Source organism: Oncorhynchus gorbuscha, linkage group LG21 (assembly GCF_021184085.1).
Source record: "Oncorhynchus gorbuscha isolate QuinsamMale2020 ecotype Even-year linkage group LG21, OgorEven_v1.0, whole genome shotgun sequence".
NCBI lineage: Eukaryota > Metazoa > Chordata > Actinopteri > Salmoniformes > Salmonidae > Oncorhynchus > Oncorhynchus gorbuscha.
Genome location: NC_060193.1, coordinates 5,960,779 through 5,976,117, shown reverse-complemented (window position 1 = coordinate 5,976,117; position 15,339 = coordinate 5,960,779). Strand labels below are relative to the sequence as shown.

Here is a 15,339-nt window from a genome sequence, read left to right as displayed (position 1 = left end):
GCTAGGCCAATTGTGCGTCGCCCCACGGACCTCCCGGTCGCGGCTGGTCACGACAGAGCCTGGGCGTGAACCCAGAGTCTCTGGTGGCACAGCTGGCGCTGCAGTACAGCGCCCTTAACCACTGCGCCACCCAGGAGGCACTCGTCATATTTTCAAGTGTGGTGGTAGCTGCATCATGTTATGGGTATGCTTGTCATCGGCAAGGACTAGGGAGGACTAATCGAGCTAAGCAACAGAATGAAGCACAGGCTAAATCCTAGAGGAAAACCTGGTTGTCTGCTTTCCACTGGGAGACATTCACATTTCAGCTGGACAAACCTAAAACACAAGACCAAACACGAGTTGCTTACCAAGATGACACGGAATGTTCCTGAGTAGGGTAGTTACCATAACCCCACCGCCACCATGGGGCACTCTTTTCACAATTTTGACATCAGCAAACCGCTCGCCCACACGACGCCATACACTCTGTGTACCATCTGCCTGGTACAGTTGAAACCTGGGATTCATCGGTGAAGAGCACACTTCTCCAGCGAGGCCAGTGGCCGTCGAAGGTGAGCATTTGCCCTCTGAAGTCGGTGATGACGCCGAACTGCAGTCGGGTCAAGACCCTGGTGAGGAAGACGAGCAGATGAGCTTCCCTGAGACGGTTTCTGAACAGTTTGTGCAGAAATGATTTCAGTTGATCCAGCAGGTGAAGAAGGGGGCGTGGTTACATCTGCGGTTGTGAGAAATGGACGTTAAATTATCTGGCAACAGCTCTGGTGGCCATTGCTCCCTCACTATCTGTGGCATTGTTGTGACAACACTTTATTGACCCCAGCACAAGGTGCACCTGTGTAATGATCGTGCTCTTTAAATCAGCTTCTTGATATGCCACACCTGTCAGGTGGATGGATTATCTTGGCAAAGGAGAAATGCTCACTCTAACAGGGATGTAAACACATTTGTGCACAACATCTGAAGAGGACTAAGCTTTTTGTGCGGATGGAACATTTTCTGCAATCTTTTATTTCAGCTCATAAAACACTCACTACATGTTGAGTTTATACTTTAGTTATGTGTGTGTGTGTGTGTGTAAGTAAGTAAGTAAATCGTGTTTTTCTCTCTCTCTCTCCCAGGTACCAGGGGCCCAGGAGTTGGTTGACTTCTCTCCAGTGTACCGATGCCTCCACATCTATACAGTTCTGGTGAGTTCTACCCGTCCCCCTCTCCTCTCTTTCTCCTATCCTCTCCTCCGTTACTTTGAGAGATTCTCACTTGGTTTTGCTAATTCCTCCGTCCTCTCCTCGCCTACATTTTGGAAAAAGAGGGGTGAAGGTAATCGAGGAGAAGCATTTCAAAGGAGCATATCGTTGTTAAATATGTCAATGCGTTTCTCGGAGAAAACAAAATCTGATTCAAAGGGGGTGTGGCAGAACTCTTCAAAGGGGGTGTGGCAGAACTCTTCAAAGGGGGTGTGGCAGAACTCTTCAAAGGGGGTGTGGCAGAACTCTTCAAAGGGGGTGTGGCAGAACTCTTCAAAGGGGGTGTGGCAGAACTCTTCAAAGGGGGTGTGGCAGAACTCTTCAAAGGGGGTGTGGCAGAACTCTTCAAAGGGGGTGTGGCAGAACTCTTCCACAAAAGACTCAGGTAGAATACACACGACTGTCCTCGATGAAACGTGGCTATCGAGGAGGGGAGGGGCCTCTTTTGTTCTCCTAATAACTAATGGACATATCCTTGACCACCGTTCAGGTCATGGAGGAGAGAGGTGGAGGAGTTGAGGAGAGGGGGCCTCTTCTGTTCAAAAGAGGACGGTCTTTTGCACAAATGAGAATCTCCTCCATTCATCTCTATTTAAAAAATATATATATATCTGATGAACCAAACATTTTCTTATTGTAATTTTATTTTAAATATTCATATCATGTCCACAGTGATTTTCTGCATGTTTTTCCCCAAATGGACTGAATGAATTGACACCTTAGTTGTTTAATTGACCACACCCCCTCCAGAGGATTGGCCCCGCCAGTAACACACCATTATTAGTGGCAGCAGAGTGTTTTGGTTGAAGCCTGGTGTACTGGTTACACCTTAAGGGAGGTTTGTTACCGCAGGCCTTTACTGTCTGTGTGTAAAGTTGTTCAGATTAAAGGAGAAACTGTAGTTTACAGTGATTTATAGAAGTGCTTCCTGTCTGTTGATCTGGTCTGAACCACGGACTATAATAATCAACGACACATATCAGCCTGTAGTCTACTGTACTACAGAGACATGTTACTGTTTACTACAGGGAATGGAGAGAGAGGGGGAATGGAGAGAGAGGGGGAATGGGAGAGAGGGGGAATGGAGAGAGAGGGGGAATGGAGAGAGAGGGGGAATGGAGAGAGAGGGGGAATGGAGAGAGAGGGGGGAATGGAGAGAGGGGGAATGGAGAGAGGGGGAATGGAGAGAGGGGGAATGGAGAGAGAGGGGGAATGGAGAGAGGGGGAATGGAGAGAGGGGGAATGGAGAGAGGGGGAATGGAGAGAGGGGGAATGGAGAGAGGGGGAATGGAGAGAGAGGGGGAATGGAGAGAGAGGGGGAATGGAGAGAGAGGGGGAATGGAGAGAGGGGGAATGGAGAGAGGGGGAATGGAATGGAGAGGGGGGGAATGGAGAGAGGGGGAATGGAGAGAGAGGGGGGGAATGGAGAGAGAGAATGGAGAGAGAGAATGGGAATGGAGAGAGAGGGGGAATGGAGAGAGGGGGGAATGGAGAGAGGGGGAATGGAGAGAGAGGGGGAATGGGAGAGGGGGAATGGGAGGGGGAATGGAGAGAGGGGGCATGGAGAGAGAAGGGGGAATGGAGAGAGGGGGAATGGAGAGAGGGGGGAATGGAGAGGGGGGAATGGAGAGGGGGGAATGGAGAGAGGGGGAATGGAGAGAGGGGGAATGGAGGAGGGGAATGGAGAGGGGGAATGGAGAGAGGGGGGAATGGGAGAGAGAATGGAGAGGGGAATGGAGGGGGAATGGAGGGGGAATGGAGAGAGGGGGGGAATGGAGAGAGGGGGAGGGAATGGAGAGAGGGGAGGGAATGGAGAGAGAGGGGGAATGGAGAGAGGGGGAGGGAATGGAGAGAGGTGTCTGGGGAGGGAATGGAGAGAGAGGGGGAATGGAGGGAGAGGGGGTGGAGGGAGAGGGAAGGAGAAATGGAGAGGGAGGGAGAGGAAGGGAGGGAGGAATGGACTGGGCCACGACTAGGTCAGGGACGAAGCAGTTGACTGGGTCAGGACTAGGTCAGGGACAAAGCATGTTTCTGGGTTGACTGGGTCAGGACTAGGTCAGGTACGAAGCAGGTTTCTGGGTTGACTGGGTCAGGACTAGGTCAGGGACGAAGCAGGTGACTGGGTCAGGACTAGGTCAGGGATGAAGCAGGTGACTGGGTTGACTGGGTCAGGACTAGGTCAGGGACGAAGCAGGTGTCTGGGTTGACTGGGTCACGACTAGGCCAGGGACGAAGCAGGTGTCTGGGTTGACTGGGGAACGACTAGGTCAGGGACGAAGCAGTTGACTGGGTCAGGGACGAAGCAGGTTTCTGGGTTGACTGGGTCAGGACTAGGTCAGGGACGAAGCAGGTGACTGGGCCACGACTAGGTCAGGGACGAAGCAGGTGTCTGGGTTGACTGGGTCACGACTAGGTCAGGGACGAAGCAGGTTTCTGGGTTGACTGGGTCACGACTAGGTCAGGGACGAAGCAGGTTTCTGGGTTGACTGGGTCAGGACTAGGTCAGGGACGAAGCAGGTTTATGGGTTGACTGGGTCAGGACTAGGTCAGGAACGAAGCAGGTTTATGGGTTGACTGGGTCAGGACTAGGTCAGGGACGAAGCAGGTGTCTGGGTTGACTGGGTCACGACTAGGTCAGGGACGAAGCAGTTGACTGGGTCAGGGACAAAGCATGTTTCAGGGTTGACTGGGTCAGGACTAGGTCAGGGACGAAGCAGGTGTCTGGGTTGACTGGGTCAGGGACGAAGCAGTTGACTAGGTCAGGGACGAAGCGGGTTTCTGGGTTGACTGGGTCAGGACTAGGTCAGGGACGAAGCAGGTGTCTGGGTTGACTGGGTCACGACTAGGTCAGGGACGAAGCAGTTGACTGGGTCAGGGACAAAGCATGTTTCAGGGTTGACTGGGTCAGGAATAGGTCAGGGACGAAGCAGGTGACTGGGTTGACTGGGTCAGGACTAGGTCAGGGACAAAGCAGGTGACTGGGTCAGGACTAGGTCAGGGACGAAGCTGGTTTCTGGGTTGACTGGGTCTGGACTAGGTCAGGGACGAAGCAGGTTTCTGGGTTGACTGGGTCAGGGACAAAGCAGGTGTCTGGGTTGACGAGGTCAGGGACGAAGCAGGTGTCTGGGTTGACTGGGTCAGGACTAGGTCAGGGACAAAGCATGTTTCTGGGTTGACTGGGTCAGGACTAGGTCAGGGACGAAGCAGTTGACTGGGTCAGGACTAGGTCAGGGATGAAGCAGGTGACTGGGTTGACTGGGTCAGGACTAGGTCAGGGACGAAGCAGGTGTCTGGGTTGACTGGGTCACGACTAGGCCAGGGACAAAGCAGGTGTCTGGGTTGACTGGGGAACGACTAGGTCAGGGACGAAGCAGTTGACTGGGTCAGGGACGAAGCAGGTTTCTGGGTTGACTGGGTCAGGACTAGGTCAGGGACGAAGCAGGTGACTGGGCCACGACTAGGTCAGGGACGAAGCAGGTGTCTGGGTTGACTGGGTCACGACTAGGTCAGGGACGAAGCAGGTTTCTGGGTTGACTGGGTCACGACTAGGTCAGGGACGAAGCAGGTTTCTGGGTCGACTGGGTCAGGACTAGGTCAGGGACGAAGCAGGTGTCTGGGTTGACTGGGTCACGACTAGGTCAGGGACGAAGCAGTTGACTGGGTCAGGGACAAAGCATGTTTCAGGGTTGACTGGGTCAGGACTAGGTCAGGGACGAAGCAGGTGTCTGGGTTGACTGGGTCAGGGACGAAGCAGTTGACTAGGTCAGGGACGAAGCGGGTTTCTGGGTTGACTGGGTCAGGACTAGGTCAGGGACGAAGCAGGTGTCTGGGTTGACTGGGTCACGACTAGGTCAGGGACGAAGCAGTTGACTGGGTCAGGGACAAAGCATGTTTCAGGGTTGACTGGGTCAGGACTAGGTCAGGGACGAAGCAGGTGACTGGGTTGACTGGGTCAGGACTAGGTCAGGGACAAAGCAGGTGACTAGGTTGACTGGGTCAGGACTAGGTCAGGGACGAAGCTGGTTTCTGGGTTGACTGGGTCTGGACTAGGTCAGGAACGAAGCAGGTTTCTGGGTTGACTGGGTCAGGGACGAAGCAGGTGTCTGGGTTGACGAGGTCAGGGACGAAGCAGGTGTCTGGGTTGACTGGGTCACGACTAGGTCAGGGACGAAGCAGTTGACTGGGTCAGGACTAGGTCAGGGACGAAGCAGGTATCTGGGTCAGGGCTAGGTCAGGGACAAAGCATGTTTCTGCGTTGACTGGGTCAGGACTAGGTCAGGGACGAAGCTGGTTTCTGGGTTGACTGGGTCAGGACTAGGTCGGGACGAAGCAGGCGACTGGGTTGACTGGGTTAGGACTAGGTCAGGGACAAAGCAGGTTTCTGGGTTGACTAGGTCAGGGATGAAGCAGGTGTCTGGGTTGACTGGGGAACAACTAGGTCACGGACAAAGCGGTTGACTGGGTCAGTACTAGGTCAGGGACGAAGCAGTTGACCGGGTCAGGACTAGGTCAGGGATGAAGCAGGTTTCTGGGTTGACTCGGTCAGGACTAGGTCAGGTACGAAGCATGTTTCTGTGTTGACTGGGTCAGGACTAGGTCAGGTACGAAGCAGGTTTCTGGGTTCACTCGGTCAGGACTAGGTCAGGTACGAAGCATGTTTCTGGGTTGACTGGGACAGGATTAGGTCAGGGACGAAGCAGGTTTCTGGGTTGACTGGGTCAGGGACGAAGCAGGTATCTGGGTTGACTGGGTCAGGGACGAAGCAGGTTTATGGGTTAACTGGGTCAGCACTAGGTCAGGGACGAAGAAGGTTCCTGGGTTGACTGGGTCAGCACTAGGTCAGAGACTAAGCAGATTTCTGGATTGACTGGGTCAGGACTAGGTCAGGGACGAAGCAGGTGACTGGGTTGACTGGGTCAGGACTAGGTCAGGGACGAAGCAGGTGTCTGCGTTGACTGGGTCACGACTAGGTCAGGGACGAAGCAGTTGACTGGGTTGACTGGGTCAGGACTAGGTCAGGGACGAAGCATGTTTCTGGGTTGACTGGGTCAGGACTAGGTCAGGTACGAAGCAGGTTTCTGGGTTGACTGGATCAGGACTAGGTCAGGGACGAAGCAGGTGACTGGGTTGACTGGTTCAGGACTAGGTCAGGGACAAAGCAGGTGACTGGGTCAGGACTAGGTCAGGGATGAAGCTGGTTTCTGGGTTGACTGGGTCAGGACTAGGTCAGGAACGAAGCAGGTTTCTGGGTTGACTGGGTCAGGACTAGGTCAGGGACGAAGCAGGTGTCTGGGTTGACGAGGTCAGGGACGAAGCAGGTGTCTGGGTTGACTGGGTCACGACTAGGTCAGGGACGAAGAAGGTGTCTGGGTTGACTGGGTCAGGACTAGGTCAGGGACGAAGCAGGTTTATGGGTTGACTGAGTCAGGACTAGATCAGGGACGAAGCGGGTATCTAGGTCAGGACTAGGTCAGGGACAAAGCATGTTTCTGGGTTGACTGGGTCAGGACTAGGTCAGGGACGAAGCTGGTTTCTGGGTTGACTGGGTCAGGACTAGGTCAGGGACGAAGCAGGTGACTGGGTTGACTGGGTCAGGACTAGGTCAGGGACAAAGCAGGTTTCTGGGTTGACTGTCCCAGGACTAGGTCAGGGATGAAGCGGGTATTTGGGTTGACTGGGTCAGGGACAAAGCAGGCTTCTGGGTTGACTGTCCCAGGACTAGTTCAGGGACGAAGCAGGTGCCTGGGTTGACTGGGGAACAACTAGGTCACGGACAAAGCGGTTGACTGGGTCAGGACTAGGTCAGCGACGAAGCAGTTGACTGGGTCAGGACTAGGTCAGGGATGAAGCAGATTTCTGGGTTGACTCGGTCAGGACTAGGTCAGGTACGAAGCATGTTTCTGGGTTTCTGGGTTGACTGGGACAGGATTAGGTCAGGGACGAAGCAGGTTTCTGGGTTGACTGAGTCAGGGATGAAGCAGGTTTATGGGTTAACTGGGTCAGCACTAGGTCAGAGACTAAGCAGATTTCTGGATTGACTGGGTCAGGACTAGGTCAGGGACGAAGCAGGTGACTGGGTTGACTGGGTCAGGCCTAGGTCAGGGACAAAGCAGGTGTCTGGGTTGACTGGGTCACGACTAGGTCAGGGACGAAGCAGTTGACTGGGTCAGGACTAGGTCAGGGACAAAGCATGTTTCTGGGTTGACTGGGTCAGGACTAGGTCAGGTACGAAGCATGTTTCTGGGTTGACTGGGTCAGGGACGAAGCAGGTGACTGGGTCAGGACTAGGTCAGGGACGAAGCAGTTGACTGGGTCAGGACTAGGTCAGGGACGAAGCAGGTGTCTGGGTTGACTGGGTCAGGACTAGGTCAGGAACGAAGCAGGTTTCTGGGTTGACTAGGTCAGGGACGAAGCAGGTGTCTGGGTTGACGAGGTCAGGGACGAAGCAGGTGTCTGGGTTGATTGGGTCACGACTAGGTCAGGGACGAAGCAGGTGTCTGGGTTGACTGGGTCAGGACTAGGTCAGGGACGAAGCAGGTTTATGGGTTGACTGGGTCAGGACTAGATCAGGGACGAAGTGGGTATCTGGGTCAGGACTAGGTCAGGGACAAAGCATGTTTCTGGGTTGACTGGGTCAGGACTAGGTCAGGGACGAAGCAGGTATTTGGGTTGACTGGGTCAGGGAAGCAGCACGTTTCTGGGTTGACTGGGTCAGGGACGAAGCAGGTTTCTGGGTTGACTGGGTCAGGACTAGGTCAGGGACGAATCAGGTTTCTGGGTTGACTGGGTCAGGACTAGGTCAGGGACGAAGCAGGTTTCTGGTTTAACTGGGTCAGGACTAGGTCAGGGACGAAGCAGGTTTCTGGGTTGACTGGGTCAGGACTAGGTCAGGGACGAAGCAGGTTTATGGGTTGACTGGGTCAGGACTAGATCAGGGACGAAGCGGGTTTCTGGGTTGACTGGGTCAGGACTAGGACAGGGACGAAGCGGGTATCTGGGTTGACTGGGTCAGGGACTAAGCAGGTTTCTGGGTTGACTCGGTCAGGACTAGGTCAGGTACGAAGCATGTTTCTGGGTTGACTGGGTCAGGATTAGGTCAGGGATGAGGCAGGTATCTGGGTTGACTAGGTCAGGGATGAGGCAAGTATCTGGGTTGACTGGGTCAGGGATGAAGCAGGTATCTGGGTTGACTGGGTCAGGGATGAAGCAGGTATCTGGGTTGACTGGGTCAGGGATGAAGCATGTTTCTTGGTTGACTGGGTCAGGGACGAAGAAGGTTTCTGGGTTGACTGGGTCAGGACTAGGTCAGGGACGAAGCAGGTTTCTGGGTTGACTGGGTCAGGACTAGGTCAGGGACAAAGCAGTGGTCTGGATTTGTTTATGTTTGTCGGGGTTGTGACCGGGACAGGGCGGTCAGCGGAGAGGAGGCATGGGGTCTGGCAAGGTGTCTGTTTGGAGGCAGTGTTTGTGTGTGTAGACAGGGTGTCTGGGTTAAGAGAGCTCTGGGGACAGAATCATCCAGGGAACGGAAGAGCATGAACTCTGTGAGGAAGGACAGAGAGCTAGGGAGCGGGGGGGAGACGATACAGAGGTTATGGCAAGGCTAAGTTGAGAGACAGACAGGGGCAAGGAAGGAAAGTGGGAGAGAGAGGGAGACTGAGGGAGGAAGATAGGGAGGTCACAGCAAGGACGAGAGAGACTGAGCGTCGAAGATAGGGACAGGGGGCTAGTGGGGAGAGAGTGCTCACGCAGAAGGGTTAAAGTGAGGGCGAGAGTGAGGTGGACGACAGGGAAGGGGGATGGCTGACCGATGGAGGACGTTTGGGAGCTAGATAGTGAACATATTGGATAGGGAGGGAAAAGAGTGAAAGACCAGGAAAGGGTGTAAGGAATGAGAGAGGAAGATGAGGAGGAGGAGGAGAGGAGATGGAGTGAGGGTTGTCAAGAGGAGACTGAGTGCAGGAGACTTTGAGACTGAGGAGTGTTGGAGAGTTGAAAAAGTGGAGGGGTTGCCCTGGGGTTGGAGAAGGGGAGGAGTTGGAAAAGTGGAGGGGTTGGCCTGGGGTCGGAGAAGTGGAGGGGTTGCCCTGGGTCGGAGAAGTGGAGGGGTTGCCCTGGGGTCGGAGAAGTGGAGGGGTTGCCCTGGGGTCGGAGAAGTGGAGGGGTTGCCCTGGGGTCGGAGAAGTGGAGGGGTTGCCCTGGGGTCGGAGAAGTGGAGGGGTTGCCCTGGGGTCGGAGAAGTGGAGGGGTTGCCCTGGGGTCGGAGAAGTGGAGGGGTTGCCCTGGGGTCGGAGAAGTGGAGGGGTTGCCCTGGGGTTGGAAAAGTGCATGAGAGAGTGGAGGAGAAGGAGAGGATAGAGGAGAGAGAGTGAATGGAAGGAAAAGGGGGGGTGGTGTTGAAAGGTGTGACCTCCTCAACCTCAGCTTCACTTTCTTTCCCCCTCCCGTTCCCTCGTTTGTTTTGGTTCCTGCCAGCAGTCCTGTTTGTTTAGTTATGTTGTGTTCTTTACCATTCTTCTTCTCCTTCTCTCCTGTTTTTGTCCTTTGTTTCAGCCTTCATATACACGAGAGAGAGACACACACACACACACACACACACACACACACACACACACACACACACACACACACACACACACACACACACACACACACACACACACACACACACACAGTGGCACACACACACACACACACAGTGGCACACACACACGCAGAGGCACACGCACACACAGAGACACACACAGAGGCACACGCACACACACACACACAGTGGCACACACACACACACACACAGTGGCACACACACACGCAGAGGCACACGCACACACAGAGACACACACAGAGGCACACACACACACACACACACACACACACACACACACACACACACACACACACACACACACACAGTGGCACACACACACACACACACAGTGGCACACACACACGCAGAGGCACACGCACACACAGAGACACACACAGAGGCACACACACAGAGAGAGAAAATTGGGTTGGTCATGACCCCATGGAGAACTGTTGTTAGGCAGGTCGGTCCTGGGGACAGAGTGGATGCCAAGGGTGAAAGAACAGAGAGCACACAATGAGCTGAACTCTACACACAGCGACACAATGAGCTGAACTCTACACACAGAGACACAATGAGCTGAACTCTACACACAGAGACACAATGAGCTGAACTCTACACACAGAGACACAATGAGCTGAACTCTACACACAGAGACACAATGAGCTGAACTCTACACACAGAGACACAATGAGCTGAACTCTACACACAGAGACACAATGAGCTGAACTCTACACACAGAGACACAATGAGCTGAACTCTACACACAGAGACACAATGAGCTGAACTCTACACACAGAGACACAATGAGCTGAACTCTACACACAGAGACACAATGAGCTGAACTCTACACACAGAGACACAATGAGCTGAACTCTACACACAGAGACACAATGAGCTGAACTCTACACACAGAGACACAATGAGCTGAACTCTACACACAGAGACACAATGAGCTGAACTCTACACACAGAGACACAATGAGCTGAACTCTACACACAGAGACACAATGAGCTGAACTCTACACACAGAGACACAATGAGCTGAACTCTACACACAGAGACACAATGAGCTGAACTCTACACACAGAGACACAATGAGCTGAACTCTACACACAGAGACACAATGAGCTGAACTCTACACACAGAGACACAATGAGCTGAACTCTACACACAGAGACACAATGAGCTGAACTCTACACACGAGACAGAGACACAATGAGCTGAACTCTACACACAGAGACACAATGAGCTGAACTCTACACACAGAGACACAATGAGCTGAACTCTACACACAGAGACACAATGAGCTGAACTCTACACACAGAGACACAATGAGCTGAACTCTACACACAGAGACACAATGAGCTGAACTCTACACACAGAGACACAATGAGCTGAACTCTACACACAGAGACACAATGAGCTGAACTCTACACACAGAGACACAATGAGCTGAACTCTACACACAGAGACACAATGAGCTGAACTCTACACACAGAGACACAATGAGCTGAACTCTACACACAGCGACACAATGAGCTGAACTCTACACACAGAGACACAATGAGCTGAACTCTACACACAGCGACACAATGAGCTGAACTCTACACACAGCGACACAATGAGCTGAACTCTACACACAGAGACACAATGAGCTGAACTCTACACACAGAGACACAATGAGCTGAACTCTACACACAGAGACACAATGAGCTGAACTCTACACACAGAGACACAATGAGCTGAACTCTACACACAGAGACACAATGAGCTGAACTCTACACACAGAGACACAATGAGCTGAACTCTACACACAGAGACACAATGAGCTGAACTCTACACACAGAGACACAATGAGCTGAACTCTACACACAGAGACACAATGAGCTGAACTCTACACACAGAGACACAATGAGCTGAACTCTACACACAGAGACACAATGAGCTGAACTCTACACACAGAGACACAATGAGCTGAACTCTACACACAGAGACACAATGAGCTGAACTCTACACACAGAGACACAATGAGCTGAACTCTACACACAGCGACACAATGAGCTGGACTCTACACACAGAGACACAATGAGCTGAACTCTACACACAGAGACACAATGAGCTGAACTCTACACACAGAGACACAATGAGCTGAACTCTACACACAGAGACACAATGAGCTGAACTCTACACACAGAGACACAATGAGCTGAACTCTACACACAGAGACACAATGAGCTGAACTCTACACACAGAGACACAATGAGCTGAACTCTACACACAGAGACACAATGAGCTGAACTCTACACACAGAGACACAATGAGCTGAACTCTACACACAGAGACACACACACAATGAACTGATCTCTACACACACACACACACACACACACACACACACACACACACACACACACACACACACACACACACACACACACACACACACACACACACACACACACACACACACACACACACACACACACACACACACACACACACACACACACAATGAGCTGAACTCTACACACAGAGACACACAATGAACTGAACTCTACACACACACACACACACACACACACACACACACACACACACACACACACACACACACACACACACACACACACACACACACACACACACACACACACACACACACACACACACACACACACACACACACACACACACACACACTCACACACACAGAAACACACACACACTATTGTTGATATGATATAAATATTTATTGACGAGTAAATATTTTAACCCTACCACTAAACCAGACGACGAGTACTACCACTAAACCAGACGACGAGTACTACCACTAAACCAGACGAGTACTACCGCTAAACCAGATGACGAGTACTACCGCTAAACCAGACGACGAGCACTACCGCTAAACCAGACGACGAGCACTACCGCTAAACCAGACGACGAGTACTACCGCTAAACCAGACGACGAGCACTACCGCTAAACCAGACTACCGCTAAACCAGACGACGAGTACTACCGCTAAACCAGACGACGAGTACTACCGCTAAACCAGACGACGAGCACTACCGCTAAACCAGACGACGAGCACTACCGCTAAACCAGACGACGAGCACTACCGCTAAACCAGACGACGAGCACTACCGCTAAACCAGACTACCGCTAAACCAGACGGCGAGTACTACCGCTGTTCATGACTGATCTTGCCTCAGACGCGAGTACTAGCTAAACCAGACGACGAGTACTACCGCTAAACCAGACGACGAGTACTACCGCTAAACCAGACGACGAGTACTACCGCTAAACCAGACGACGAGTACTACCGCTAAACCAGACGACGAGTACTACCGCTAAACCAGACGACGAGTACTACCGCTAAACCAGACGACGAGTACTACCGCTAAACCAGCGACGAGTACTACCGCTAAACCAGACGACGAGTACTACCGCTAAACCAGGATGTTGTCCAGTACACCAGACGACGAGTACTACCGCTAAACCAGACGACGAGTACTACCGCTAAACCAGACGAGAGTACTACCGCTAAACCAGACACTCCAGTACTACCGCTAAACCAGACGACGAGTACTACCGCTAAACCAGACGACGAGTACTACCGCTAAACCAGACGACGAGTACTACCGCTAAACCAGGCGACGAGTACTACCGCTAAACCAGACGACGAGTACTACCGCTAAACCAGACGACGAGTACTACCGCTAAACCAGACGACGAGTACTACCGCTAAACCAGACGACGAGTACTACCGCTAAACCAGACGACGAGTACTACCGCTAAACCAGACGACGAGCACTACCGCTAAACCAGACAACGAGCACTACCGCTAAACCAGACGACGAGTACTACCGCTAAACCAGACGTCGAGTACTACCGCTAAACCAGACGACGAGTACTACCTCTAAACCAGACGACGAGGACTACCGCTAAACCAGACGACGAGTACTACCGCTAAACCAGACGAGTACTACCACTAAACCAGACTACGAGTACTACCGCTAAACCAGGCGAGTACTACCACTAAACCAGACTATGAGTACTACCGCTAAACCAGGCGACGAGCACTACCGCTAAACCAGACGACGAGGACTACCTCTAAACCAGACGACGAGTACTACCGCTAAACCAGACGACGAGTACTACCGCTAAACCAGACTACCGCTAAACCAGACGTCGAGTACTACCGCTAAACCAGACGACGAGTACTACCGCTAAACCAGACGACGAGTACTACCGCTAAACCAGACTACCGCTAAACCAGACGACAAGTACTACCGCTAAACCAGACGACGAGTACTACCGCTAAACCAGACGTTTTAGTACTACCGCTAAACCAGACGACGAGGACTACCGCTAAACCAGACGACGAGGACTACCGCTAAACCAGACGACGAGGACTACCGCTAAACCAGACGACGAGGACTACCGCTAAACCAGACGACGAGGACTACCGCTAAACCAGGCGTTTTACCCGAGTACTACTACCGCTAAACCAGACGACGAGTACTACCGCTAAACCAGACTACCGCTAAACCAGACGACGAGTACTACCGCTAAACCAGACGACGAGTACTACCGCTAAACCAGACGACGAGTACTACCGCTAAACCAGACGACGAGGACTACCGCTAAACCAGACGACGAGGACTACCGCTAAACCAGACGACGAGTACTACCGCTAAACCAGACGACGAGTACTACCGCTAAACCAGACGACGAGTACTACCGCTAAACCAGACGACGAGGACTACCGCTAAACCAGACTACCCTCGAGTACTACCGCTAAACCAGACTACGAGTACTACCGCTAAACCAGACTACGAGTACTACCGCTAAACCAGGCGAGTACTACCACTAAACCAGACTATGAGTACTACCGCTAAACCAGGCGACGAGCACTACCGCTAAACCAGACGACGAGGACTACCTCTAAACCAGACGACGAGTACTACCGCTAAACCAGACGACGAGTACTACCGCTAAACCAGACTACCGCTAAACCAGACGACGAGTACTACCGCTAAACCAGACGACGAGTACTACCGCTAAACCAGACGACGAGTACTACCGCTAAACCAGACTACCGCTAAACCAGACGACAAGTACTACCGCTAAACCAGACGACGAGTACTACCGCTAAACCAGACGACGAGTACTACCGCTAAACCAGACGACGAGGACTACCGCTAAACCAGACGACGAGGACTACCGCTAAACCAGACGACGAGTACTACCGCTAAACCAGACGACGAGTACTACCGCTAAACCAGACGACAGTACTACCGCTAAACCAGACTCTCGAGTACTACCGCTAAACCAGACGCAGTACTACCGCTAAACCAGACTCTCTCGAGTACTACCGCTAAACCAGGCTACCGAGTACTACCGCTAAACCAGACGACGAGTACTACCGCTAAACCAGACTCGAGTACTACCGCTAAACCAGACGACCGAGTACTACCGCTAAACCAGACGACGAGTACTACCG

General features: G+C 52.6%; 1 protein-coding gene across 1 annotated transcript in view; it reads left to right on the top strand.

Moving 5' to 3' along the window:
• The window catches only part of exoc6b (exocyst complex component 6B), a 182,494-nt gene that overhangs the window by 67,154 nt on the left and 100,001 nt on the right, over window positions 1-15,339 (top strand). Inside the window, 1 exon segment of the mRNA XM_046320331.1 lies at window positions 1,122-1,190. Coding sequence (XP_046176287.1) covers window positions 1,122-1,190 — 69 coding nt within the window.